General features: G+C 38.1%; 1 protein-coding gene across 1 annotated transcript in view; it reads left to right on the forward strand.

Annotated features, from left to right (window-relative positions):
• Mtor (mechanistic target of rapamycin kinase) overlaps window positions 1–13,509 on the forward strand; it is a 116,965-nt gene that overhangs the window by 19,646 nt on the left and 83,810 nt on the right. Inside the window, exons 15-19 of the mRNA XM_046424646.2 lie at window positions 539–628; window positions 736–828; window positions 1,492–1,626; window positions 1,834–1,963; window positions 3,587–3,837. Coding sequence (XP_046280602.1) covers window positions 539–628; window positions 736–828; window positions 1,492–1,626; window positions 1,834–1,963; window positions 3,587–3,837 — 699 coding nt within the window. The remainder of the gene's footprint in view (window positions 1–538; window positions 629–735; window positions 829–1,491; window positions 1,627–1,833; window positions 1,964–3,586; window positions 3,838–13,509) is intronic.

Here is a 13,509-nt window from a genome sequence, read left to right on the forward strand (position 1 = left end):
TTGGACAGCTGCCTGAAATAGTCCCCCAACATGAAGAAAAATGAGATTTAAAACTTGAAACAACCTTCAAATCTGAATGCATTAGAGTTATGTGAAGTTTTTCTTTTGTTTTATTCTTGTTTTGTTTTGCTTTTGTGGTGCTGGGGATTGAACCCAGGGCCTTGTGCATGCGGGGCAAGCACTCTACCAACTGAGCTATATCTGCAACCCTGTTTTGTTTCATTCTTTTTCTTTTAATAATACCTGTTCATCTGGATAAATAATCAGAGATAGAGCTGAGAGGAGACATGGAGATGTTTTTAAATCATGGTGTTTCCCAGCTTTCTCAGATGTTAGACTTGTACCTGATAAGGAGAAAAGTTAGGGAATCCAAAGAAAAGTTGGGAATCCAGAAGATCCTAGATTCATAAAGCCTAGACATAATTTGACTGAAATGATCTCTTGGGTGAATTTTACTTATGTAAAAAAAAATATATATATATATATATTTCTTTTAGATTCTATCTTGTAATCATATTTTCCTACTTTCTTTCTATAGGCTTTAATTTTGAAACTGAAAGATCCGGACCCTGATCCAAACCCAGGGGTGATCAATAACGTCTTGGCCACTATAGGAGAATTGGCTCAGGTGAGATGACAACCACTTTTTTTACACTGTGGAAGGGACTCTTTAACCTCTGAGGAAGTCAAAATCCTTTTTAATGTGTAATTTATACTACCCTCTTTATTTTGCAGGTCAGTGGCCTAGAAATGAGGAAGTGGGTGGATGAACTTTTTATCATCATCATGGACATGCTCCAGGACTCCTCTCTGTTGGCCAAAAGGCAGGTGAGCACTACACTTCCTGTTGGAGCAGGGAAGGACCCCCCGCCCCGGGGCCAGTGACCTTGCTTTTCTTTATTCACCTCCATTTCTCCCTCCAGTGCCTACCTAGCACAGAATTGGATATATAGTACACATTTGATGATATTTGTTGAATAAGTAAAAGTTCTTGAAAAATACTTGGAGCTAGAATTACGGTCATCCTGACCTGCAGCCCCTTTCAGCATTAGAGATGAGCAGCACCATTTCCCCTGTGCCAAGGAGAATGTAGCTCTGTTATCAGAGCCTCAGTTCCTGAAGGAGAAACAAAGCCTTGGCCACAGGCTGTAGTTCAGACAGCTTCATATAACCCTCCCATCATTTGAGCTTATTAGATGACTAGATTAAAATTTAAAATAACCTTAATTTCCTTTTGAATCACTTGTAAATCATGTGGGATATGAAAGAACTCTGTTTCCTTTAAGAGAGTTGAGAGTATTTATCTTTTGATATAGTGATTGTGTTTGTACTTGAACAGCCATGTTTTTATGCCCTCTCAGGATTTCTGTTCATAGTGTCTCTTCTAGAAACTTTTTTCTTATAATAGGCTCTAACAATCCTGATATGAAGAGTATGACTATGCTTTCTATTCTTTGATTCAATGAACCAAGGGATCTTTTGCCCTTCCAGGTGGCTCTGTGGACCCTGGGGCAATTAGTAGCCAGCACTGGCTATGTGGTGGAGCCCTACAGGAAGTACCCCACCTTACTTGAGGTGCTGCTGAATTTTCTGAAGACCGAACAGAACCAGGGCACAAGGAGAGAGGTAGGAAACATGGGAACCTGGTCTTAGGAGGCTTTGCTAGGACTGTGGAGAGAGAGAAGCAGTAGGATCAGACTTCCTATCCTTCTCCATTTTGATCATGAACCTATTCATTTTGGGCTATGAATTAGGGATTTTGGAACTTGAGAGGAATATTTGTGAAAGCTGTGGTATCAGATGTTGTGGTGAATGTTTTCTTTTCCTCTTTAGGCTATCCGTGTGTTAGGGCTTTTAGGGGCTTTGGATCCCTACAAGCACAAAGTGAACATCGGCATGATTGACCAGTCCCGGGATGCGTCTGCAGTCAGCCTGTCAGAATCCAAGTCAAGTCAGGATTCCTGTAAGTTGGGGGCCTGTGAACGATCTGCCACATTCTGACTCAGGAAGCCCTACTGGTCATTTTTAGAGAGAGACTTGGCCCAGATACTGAAATGATAGCACATTTTTAGAGTAACCACAACCCAGGGCTGGGGTCGTGGCTCAGTGGTAGAGCGCTCACCTAGCACATGCAAGGCCCTGGGTTCCATCTTCAGCACCACATAAAAATAAATAAATAAAACAAAGGTATTGTGTCCAATTACAACTAAAAAATTAATGTTAACAAAAAATGAAAAGTCCACGGTTTCCTGTTTTTCAGTGGGCTGGGGATACCACTCACAGTGTGGCCAGAGTCCCCTCGTCTGTCCAGATTTCTTTCCAGTGGTTAACAGGCTTAGTGAGGCTCTCTGTACTCCTTTCTTGGTACCAATGAGTGAGATAAGAATTATCACCCCATCACCTCTGTTCATCTCTTACTCTTTTGTTAGTGCCTCTCTGGGGTTCTTTGTTATTATCGCACCCAAGGAAGAAAATGATAGGCTTCATTCTCCCATCAGATGCAAGGCCCAGGGCATAGAAAAACTAGTAGCAAATAGAAATCCATGAAAGGTTTGGCCCTTGAGCCCCATTGCCTTTGACAAGTAGCCCGAGAGAATGGGGTCAGGGGTGGGACACAGGATAGTTTTCTAGACTTGGCCCACTGTCTATCAGGGCAGACCTGTTCCTGAAAATCAAGATTCAATAGTAACTGTCCCGACTATTCCAGCCGAGTATTTTTTTCCTAAAATAGAATAATTTATTTCTAAACACTATAGATAGGATCATATTGTTTCCAGTTCCTTCTTCCTTCTAGATATTAGAAAAGTGTACTTTTGATGTTATCTTGTTAGATCACCACTGTTGAGAGCAAAGCTTGAGCCTGGGGGTAGTACACGTCTGTAATCCCAGTGACCAGGAGGCTCAGGCAGGAAGATCACAAGTTTGAGGCTAGACTGAGCAACTTAATGAGACCCTGTTTCAAAACAGAAAATAAAAAGGGCTGGTGATACAGCTAGTGGTAGAGTGCCTGTGGTTTCCTTCCCCAGTACCAGAAAGAAAGAGTGAAGAGCACAGCTGCAGCCACATCCTTCTCTCCACCTGGTTCAGTTCTCACCCTTGCTGCATGTTAATACCCTGGGCAGAATGCTTGAAATCTTTGCTGTTCAGGTCAGGGAGCATTTTCCTGCTAACTTGTCTGAATTCCCTAGAGGGGTCAGGCAGCTGTGGAACAGATGCTTGCCTAATTTAATTATCTTTACTTTCATTTGTGGGAATAATTGTTTTTATTGATGACTTTAGCTTTGAGATTGTGAACTGTAATGGTAAGAAGAGTTAAACAGCAATATTTAAAAACCCCATCATGTGCTGTTTTAGGCTTTGGTGGTGTGGGTAATAGCAGGTCCCTGATGGTGACAGGGTCTCATGGAGTTGCTGCTCATCACTTCCTAACAGACCCTGTATTCCCAGTGGTGTTACAATATACCTGGGAAAATAATAGGAATGCTAATGTTTTTGAGGAGGTTTTAGTTTACTGTTAGCCCTGCTCTGCTTAAAGTTAAAGTCATGTCACCGATAGCTTATGGTTCTCTTTGTCATTTTGTCCCAGCGGACTATAGCACCAGTGAAATGCTGGTCAACATGGGAAACCTGCCTCTGGACGAGTTCTATCCAGCTGTGTCCATGGTGGCCCTGATGCGGATCTTCCGAGACCAGTCCCTCTCTCACCATCACACCATGGTTGTCCAGGCCATCACCTTCATCTTCAAGTCCCTGGGGCTCAAGTGTGTGCAGTTTCTGCCCCAAGTCATGCCCACATTCCTTAATGTCATCCGGGTCTGTGACGGGGCCATCCGGGAAGTAAGTACCCAAAACCCCACTCTGCTCTCTGCCCTGCCACACATGCACAGATTGTCTGTGTCTCGGGTTCCTAGCACTGTGTTTGGCTTGCTGGGGCCTGTTGCCATTCCTTCCCTTAACTTCTGACACTTGATTGTATAGTCGGCTCAGTCCAATTTCCTGGTCTGTCCTCTCAGGATAGCTGAAGAAGTACTGTCTTGGGGAAGAGGGACAGTGTTGTTCTAGAGTTCAGTCCAGTTGTGAAATATTTCACAGTCTGGATTTCTGGTTGCTTCTTCATGAATAGATTTAAGTCTCACATTTTTAGTGAAAATCCTACATGGGGGATGTCACATACTTCATATTGGATCTCATAATATCAGTGGTCTAGTTATTGTCCATTCTAAGTTTCAGCACTTGATTAAGTTGGTATCTACCAGACTCCTCTATTATAAAATTAACTTTTTTCCTTTGTCATTGATAATTACCCCATGGGATTTCACTTTGAGATGATGTGACTGTGCTGTTCCTCAACTACCTTTCACCCAGTGATTTTAGTGTTTGTTGATATCCTTGCTTAAATCAGTTTCTGAACTGCTAGTTGCAAAATCACGTCTATCCTGCTCTGCCATCCCTTCCACTGGTCTTAGCTGGCATTTTTCTGTAAAGATGTCCCCCACCACCACCACTTTCTTTGTCTCAACCACAGAAAGCGCAGAGTGGCTACTTGATTACTATACCCATACCATTAGCAACAACAACCTACAATTAGTAGTTTAATCTGTAAAGTTCAAATTGGCTTTGCAGTTCCTGCTCTTCTTAGATTATACTAAGAATATACAGAGTACTGTGCTTAAAAGATATTTGAATTAATTATTTTTCCTCTGTGATCATATTACCAACTTGATATACATTTAAAGGAGATAGTAGTCTTATTGTTTGTCTGTTTTGGTACTGGGGATTGAACTCAAGGGCACTCCACCACTGAGCCACATTCCCAGCCCTATTTTGTATTTTATTTAGAGACAAGGTCTCACTGAGTTGCTTAGTGCCTGGCTTTTGCTGAGGCTGGTGATCCTCGTGTCTCAGCCTCCTGAGCTGCTGGGATTATAAGCATGCGCCACTGCGCCTGGCTGAAAGTGTTTTTTTAAACTTTGTGTTTGGAGTTTAGTAGTGCCTTTTTTTTTTCTCCTGGAAACAGGGTTTAACTGTGCTGCCCAGATTGGTCTCAAACTCCTGCCTTGGCCTCCCAAATAGTTGAGACTACAGATGCAAACCACCATGCTCAGCTTGCAATTTATTTTTAAATATTGTACTTACAACTATCAAATCAGTGAATGGTTTTGTTTCTATTTTTTTATTATTTTTATGTTTTGTAGTTATAGATGGACAGAATACCTTTATTTTATTTCATTTGTTTATTTTTTTATGTGGTGCTGAGGAACCTCACATATGCTAGGCAAGCACTCTGCAACTGAGCTACAGCCCCAGCCCCTGTTTTTGTTTTAGTTTATGGTACTGGGCACAGAACCCACGGACACTCCACCACTGAGCTACAACCCCAGCCCTTCTTCCTTTTTAGAAATAGAATTTCACTAAATCTCCAAGGCGACCTTTAATCTTCCTGCCTCAGCCTCCTGAGTCATTGAGATTATAGTTGTGCACCACTGTACCCACCTGACCTCATTAAATTCTTGTTAATTCTAATAATTCACTTATAGATTCTCCCAAATTTTTACTCTAGATAATCATATAGTCTGAAAAAACAAAGGAGAAGAAACAGGGGGAAGGGGTAGTTTGGTTGTTTTCATTTTAATCAGTAAATCATTTATTACTTTTCCTTATGCATTCTTCAGACCTCTGCTGCACTGTTGATTAGATGCGGTGCTAGTGGAAATCTTGAACCTTGTTTCTTATTTGAACCCAGGGATACTTAACAGGACACCTGTTAAACTTTCACCTCTAAGTATACTATTTGCTGCAGGATTTAGGTAGATGGCCTTATATGGGTTATAAGCATTTCTTCATAGTCTTAGTTTGTCAAAGAGTTTTTATCATAAATAGGTATTGAATTTACTAAATGCCTTTAATTAATGTTTTAGTTGTAGATAGACACAATACCTTTTTTTTTTTTTATTTACTTTTTATGGTGTTGAAGATCAAACCTAGTGCCTCACACGTGGTAGGCAAGTGCTCTACAACTGAGCTATACCCCCAGCCTCTCAAATGCCTTTTCTCTATCTATTTGCAATGATGATCATTTGGTTTTTCTCTTTCAGTGTGTTAATATGTTGCATTACATCGATATATGTTTGATGTTGAAGCATTCCACCAAGGTTATGATGTATATTTTAACATATTGATTTTATGTCTGATATTTAGTTTAGAATTTTTGCACCTATGTTCTTGAATAGATTTTTTTTTTTTCTGTGCTGAGGATTCCCAACCCTTTTTTAAATTTTCTTTTGAGAGAGTGTCCCATAGATGCCCAGATTGGCCTCAACCTTGTCATTCTTCTGCCTCAGCCTCTGAGTAGCTGGGATTGATTGCAGGTGTGCACCACCTTGCCTGGCTTGTTTTTAAACTATAGATTCAGAGATCTATTTAACTTTTCATGTTTTTTTTTTCTTGTAGAAATTTTTGATACAGTTTGGTCACGTATTTCTAGGAAACTTAATTTTCTCTAAATGAGAAAATTTATTGTCATGACATCATTTGCTCTTTTTTTTTTTTTTGGTACTGGGGTTTGAACCCAGGGATACTTAACTAGTAGGCACATCACCAGCCCTTTTTTTATTTTGAAACAGGGTGTCACTTAGTATCTGAGGAACTTGCAGTCCTCCTGCCCCAGCATCCAGCGTCACTGGAATTATAGGTGTCGTTCTTATATCTATAATTTCTTCTTAGAAATTTGTCTTAGTATTTTTTATTTTTCAGAGAAAAAACTTTTGCCTTTATTAATTTTATCTCTTGTATCTTCATTTTCTATTTAATTAATCTGCTATTTATTATTACTTTCTTCTTTTTCTGCTTTTTAAAATTTTTTTTTTAAATTTTTTTGTGGTGCTGGGGATTGAACCCAGGACCTTGTACATATGAGGCAAGCACTCTACCAGCTGAGCTATATCCTCAGACCTTTTATATTTTATTTTGAGAGAGGGTCTGGTTAAATTGCTTTGGACCTCGCTAAGTTGCTGAGGCTGGCTTTGAACTCGTGATACTCTTGCCTCAGCCTCCCATGCCGCTGGAATTACAGGCATGCACCACCATGTGTGGCTCTTTTTTTTTTTCTTTTTAAGAAAAATTCTTGTGTTGGAATTCTAGGTCATTAATTGTCAATCTTATTTTCTAATGCAATTTGTTTGGATTATAAACTTCAAGTATTACTTAGCTACATTCCAAAAACATTTTTAAACTTTACTAAGATAAAATTTACATATCATAAAATTCACCCTTGTTAAATATAAAATTCACATTCTTAGTGAATTTATAGAGTTAAGCAATCATCACACAGTCTAATTTTTGCCACAACCAAAAACTTCCTGCTTGTTTGCATTCATTTTCTACGCTTATCCCATCCCTAGGCAACCTCAGATCTGCTTCCTGTCGCTATGGATTTGCCTTTCCTGCATATTCCTTATAATTGGAATCATGTGACATGTGATATTGTGTCTAGCTTCTTTTACTTAACATCATACTTTTGAAGTTCATCCATATTGTAATGTTTTTTGGTAGCTTATTTCTCTTTCACTGCTGAATAATAATAATGTATTTTCATTTTTGTTCAGAAATATTTTCTAATGTTTATGGTTTGTTTCTTTTACCCTGGAGTGAGTTAGAAGTGGATATTTTACATAGAAATTTATAAGGCTTTAAATTTCTCTTTTTGTATTGATTTCTAACTTAATTGCATTGTGCTTATGATTCTCTGTTTGCTGAAATTGCCTTAATGGTCTCATATGTAATGGCTTTTCATGTCTCCTGTGGGGTGGGGATAGTATGTATTGGCTACTGTTATGCACAGGATTCTGCATGTTATTAGCCTGAACTGATTACATATTTTGTTCAAATCTTCTATATCCTTATTAGTTTTCTGTTAGCTCAAATTTCAGTCACTGAGAAAAGTAAGTTTAAAGTCTTCTTTAGTAGTAGATTTATTAATTTCTCATAGTTCAGCCAATTTTATGTATTTTTAAGGTTATATTATTATATGCATGCAAAATTAAAATTTATCTTCATGGTAAATTTAATTTCATTATTATGAAATGACCCTCTTTATCTTGAATAATATCTTAAAATTTATTTTGCCTAATATTAGCATATTTTGATTGCTGATACAATTGGATTTATTTTTACTATATCACATAATGCTTTCTTTTTTATTTCATCTTTTGATTTTATTTGTTGACCGCTTTTAATTTTTTAAAACATTTTGTAATGAAATTATTTCAGTTATAAACAAAAGTAGACAACCTGTTAGGTTCTCTATGCCCATCAACTGTTATTAGCACTTTGACTCTCTCTCTCTCTCTTTCTCTCTCTCTCTCTCTCTCTCTCTCCCCCTCTCCCCCCCCCCCCCACACACACTCTTTCTTTCTGGAGTATTTTTTTTAATATTTTTTTTAGTTATACATGGGCACAATATCTTTATTTTGTTTATTTATTTTTATGCGGTGCTGAGGATCGAACCCAGGGTCTCACACATGTGAGGCGAGTGCTCTACCCTGAGCCACAACCCCAGCCCTCTTTCTGGAGTATTTTAAAGCAAATTCCAGACGTCATGTTATTTCACCAATAAACACTTATCCCCTTACAAGCATGACACAATTACAATACCTACAAAATTAGCAATAATTCCTTAATTTCATTTAATATTAACATTTCTTCAAATGTTCTTATTTTCTTAAAATGATTTTTTAAAAATATTTGCTTTACTCAAATCAAAATCAAAATAAGGTCTGCACATGGCATTTAATTAGTATAATTCTCTATTTCCCGTTTCCTCCACTTTTTTTCATGACATATGTTTTTATATATAGGTCATTTAACCTATAGAATTTCCCATCTGCATTTGGTCCGGCTTGCTATAAACTGGTTAGATTTAGAGACCTGATTAGGTTCATATTCTGTTCTTTTGGGGAAGAAATACTTATTGGATGGTACTGTATACCTCCTACTTCAACATTTAGTGAACAGATATTTTTTAGATGATCTGTTGCTCCTCATGGAAGGGTTATCAGTGAGTTCAGGCGCCCCCATGAACCTTTCTCATGAGAGTTTTAGTGTTTGTGGGTGGTGGTTGCTTAGGGACTCCCTGAGTAGCTGAGGCTGGCCTTGAACTTGAAAACTTCCTGCTTCACCCCTCTTAGCCACTGGGATTACATGTAGGTGTGCACTACTGTGCCCAGATATATATATGTTTTGTATATATATAAATAGTAAACGATCAATTTCAGTATTAACAATAAGATTACTGAAAGCGTAGCTGGGCACAATGATAGGCTTCTGTAGCCCCAGCTACTTGTGAAGCTGAGGCAGAAGGATCACTGGAGCCCATGAGCTTAAAGCCAACCTGGGTAATTTAGCAAGACCCCATCTCAATTTTTAGAAAACTAAAAAGGTCTGGGAATGGAACTCACTGATAGAACACCCCTGGGTTCAATACCTAGTACTGGAGGAGAGGAAGAACAAAAAAGATTACTGAATACAATTTAAGACTTGTTTTGCATTTTGGCATCATCCTTCTTAGTATTTGTCCCACTAGGAATATACAACCAAAATACTGTGTTTAAAATCACTTGAAATCGTTCTTTGAGTAAGTGTGCAACCAACTTGGTTTGTACTTAAACAATTGTTTATTTTCAATTTTTAGGTGGGATGGAAAGGGAGAGAAAGGGAAATTGCATGGTAATGGAGGGAGACCCTCATTGTTATACAAAATTACATATAAGAGGTTGTGAGGGGAATGGGAAAATAAACAAGGAGAGAAATGAATTACAGTGGATGGGGTAGTGAGAGAAGATGGGAGGGGAGGGAGGGGGGATAGTAGAGGATAGTAAAGGTAGCAGAATACAACAGTTACTAATAGGGCATTATGTAAAAATGTGGATGTGTAACCGATGTGATTCTGCAATCTGTATTTGGGGTAAAATTGGGAGTTCATAACCAACTTGAATCTATTGTATGAAATATGATATGTCGATAGCTTTATAATGTTTTGAACAACCAATAAAAAAAATAAATTAAAAAAAATTTTTAGATTAGTTTTCTTGAATTTAACTTTTATTTTGGCTATTCAAAAAACATTAGCACATTTCCAAAGTCACAACTGTAAATGAGATATCTAGCAAGATCTTGTACCTTGTTTCTTCCTTCCTGTATTATATCTTAGGACTACTGTAACAAATTAGCACAAATTTAGTGACTCAAAACAACACAGATTTATTTAGGGCTCTGTAAATCTCAAGTCCCACATAGTTCTCTAGGTGTCAGTCAGGTGATGTTCCTGTCTGGAAGCACCAGAGACAAATCCATCCCCTTGCTTTTTCCAGCTTATGGAGGCCAGCTGTGTTCCTTTCCCCTTTCTTCCATCTTCAGAGTCAGCAAACTTACTTTCTCTGAGCCTTCTTCTGTCACCAGATCTTTCTCTCCGACCAGTGCCACCTGCTGCTTGTAAGGACTCCTGTAATTGTAATTAGATTGGGCCCATCTGGATAATCCAGAATGATCTCCTATCTCAAGGACCTGAACCTTTACCATGTCTTTAGGAGACCCTTTGCCATGTGAGGGTCTCAGGGACTAGGGTGTGGACATCTTTGGGGTATCATCATTCTGCCTTCTACATTTCCCCCTAAGGGAATCATTTTAGTCAGTTTTAAAATTTACCTTTCCACTGTGTATTTTTTAAAATATAAGGAAATGTCTTTCTGCATCTTTTTTACCCAGAAGGTAACTTGCTATAAACACTGTTTCTGAACCTTACTTTTTTTCACTTAATGGCATATCTTGGAGTTCATGCCAGAGCCTTGTGTTGAGAATTTCCTTTCTGCAGTTACATGGCACTTCATTGTGTGAGCTGAACCATACCATGCCATGCCATGCCTGCTTAACCAGTCCCTGTTGATGGGTGTATGTGTGTGTTTCAGTTTTTTGTTATTTATAATAATCCTATGATGAGAAGTGCTGGACACACATCATTTTCATCTATATCTTTCTTCTTGTAGTCGATTGGCTTTGTTTTCTGCATTTAGATCTTTGAGCTCTTTGGACTATGTCCTAGTATGAGGAATAGATCTAACTTTTATCTTTTTTGCCCTTAAAATTTTGATTTGCACAAAGTCTAAAATTAATCAATGTTTCCGTCCTTTCCATGAACAGTATAAAACTTTGAATAATTACTCAAACCATCTTCCTTCCCTCTTATGTTATTGTCTAGTATTATTTTTTTACCGCCAAATTAAACATCATTTCAGAGTCTGTTTATATCCATTCACATTTGTCCCTTCCTGACCACATTTTGTCCTCCACCTCAGTGCTTGCTCCTAAGACTGTTTTCCTTCTTCCCAAGGCAGATTCCTTTTGTGTGTATTCATTGAAGTAAAGTCTCTGGCTTTTCTGAAAGTCTTCATTTGACCCTCTTTTAAAATCTTGGCTTAGCTGAGAATGTGGCTCTGGACCCTCCTATAGCTGCAGTTAGTCTCCCAGTGTTTACTGACTCCTTTTGTCACAGCTGAGAAATGAGGTTCTGTTCATTTGGTCCCTCTTTGGAGATCATACCAGTCTCCTCACTGCTTTTGTCATTCTGAAATGTTGGTGTTGTGCATCTAGAGGAAGTGTCCTTATTTACCCTGCGGGAGACTCAGGGCTTCCTGCTTCTTTAGGATTGGTGTATTTTGTCAATTCTTAAGAAACTGGACTTCTACCTTTCTGTATTTTTCTTCAAGAATTCTGACTAGAAATGTATAAGACATGTGATCTTAGTGTTTATTGGTTTCTTGTCCATATTTTCCATCTTTGATTCTCAGAAATGTTTTCTGGATATTTAAATTCACAATTCTGTTCACTAATTCTTTTGCTGTGTGTTTTAAATTATTTTAAAAATTTTTATTTATTTATTTGCAGTACTGGGGATACAACCCAGTGGCATTTTACCACTGAACTACACGCCTAGACTTCTTGGTTTTGAGGCATTGTCTCACTAAATTGCTTACGGCCTCGCTGAGTTGCTGTGGCTGGCCTCAAACTTGTGATCCTCCTGCTCAGCCTCTCAAATTGCTAGGAATACAGTTGCACACCATCATGCCCAGGGTCTGTGTCTTTTTTTTTTTTAGTTGCAGATAGATGCAATACTTTTATTTTTTAAATTTATTTATTTCATGTGGGGCTGGGGATTGAACCCAGTGCCCCACAAGTGCTAGGCAAGCACTCTACCACTGAACTACAACCCAATCCACTGTGTCTTTTTTTAACCTGCCTTTGAGTTTTTAATTTCAACTGCATTTTATTCTGAAGTTATAGTAGGTTTTTTCAAATATGCCTAGTATTTTTTGGTAGTATTTTATTCCTTACCTCATTTTTTCCTTCTCATTTTTACTCCTGTGAACATTTTAAACAGACTCACTTTGTACTTTCTGCTCCTTAATGCCATTGTATATAAAATCCTTGATGGGCCTAGTTCTGTTGCTCTTGTTTCTTCTGAGTCAACGCTTGGCAGTGGTCTGTTTCCTTGTGTTTGATAATTTGGGGCCTGTGAAGCAATACTAGAGCATCTACTCTGAAGCTACATCTCTCCAGAGAGGGGAAAATGTGCTTTTGCTTTTGTGAAGTGATTTGGGAGAACCTGAAGTTGTTTGGCTGGTTTAAAGTTTCCCAAGCTACATAGGTAGTTAAAATAGACCCATGTGAAAGGAAGCCTAAGGTCATCATCTCTCAGGGGAGGTGTCTTCCACCGGGACTCCACTTCCAAACTGACACATTTCTCTGTCTCCTTTGCCCATTGAACAGATTTTGTTAATTATGATTTCTCTTCATATGTAGCCCTTTGAAAGTCTGGCTTTATGTGAAAGGATTCAAGCTTAATAATTTAATACTCGTGTATATTTTTTGTTTTTGTATTTTATTTTTGTTTTTTGCCTTAATTAATTAATTTATTTTTATATGATGCCGAGGATTGAATACTTTTTATTTATCCTCAACTGACTCAAGTTTTATGATGTCAATAGGAGTGAAAATATACATGTGTTTATAATATGTATAAATTACATATATATATGTTATCCTTGTTAATGGCATACAGGACTGTAAAGTTTGGGGAGAGGGAGTTTTAGAATGATTTGTGACTTAATATTGACATGTAGCATTATCTGAAGAGCATAAAATAAAAATCTATACCTTGAAGACAGGTCTTTAACCTGGGAAGTAACTGGATTTTCCTCGCCCAGGTCCTCCTTACAGTTGCAGAGTACCAACCTGAACAGTCTCCTTAACTAGCTCTTCCCCAGGTTTGCCTGCTATTTTGGCTCAGTTTCTTAGAGACACAATTAATTAATTGATGAGTTAATTACTGTAAATGAGTTGTAATACCCATAATCAAGAGTAAACTATATTTAATTTAGAAAGTAGGTGACAATAAATTAAGGCAAAATAGACAAAAGAAATGTTTATGGATGATTAAATTTCAGTGGCCATTTTTGG

Source organism: Marmota monax, unplaced genomic scaffold (assembly GCF_021218885.2).
Source record: "Marmota monax isolate L192 unplaced genomic scaffold, Marmota_monax_Labrador192_F-V1.1 WCK01_AAM20220418_F8-fsc00080, whole genome shotgun sequence".
Taxonomy (NCBI): domain Eukaryota; kingdom Metazoa; phylum Chordata; class Mammalia; order Rodentia; family Sciuridae; genus Marmota; species Marmota monax.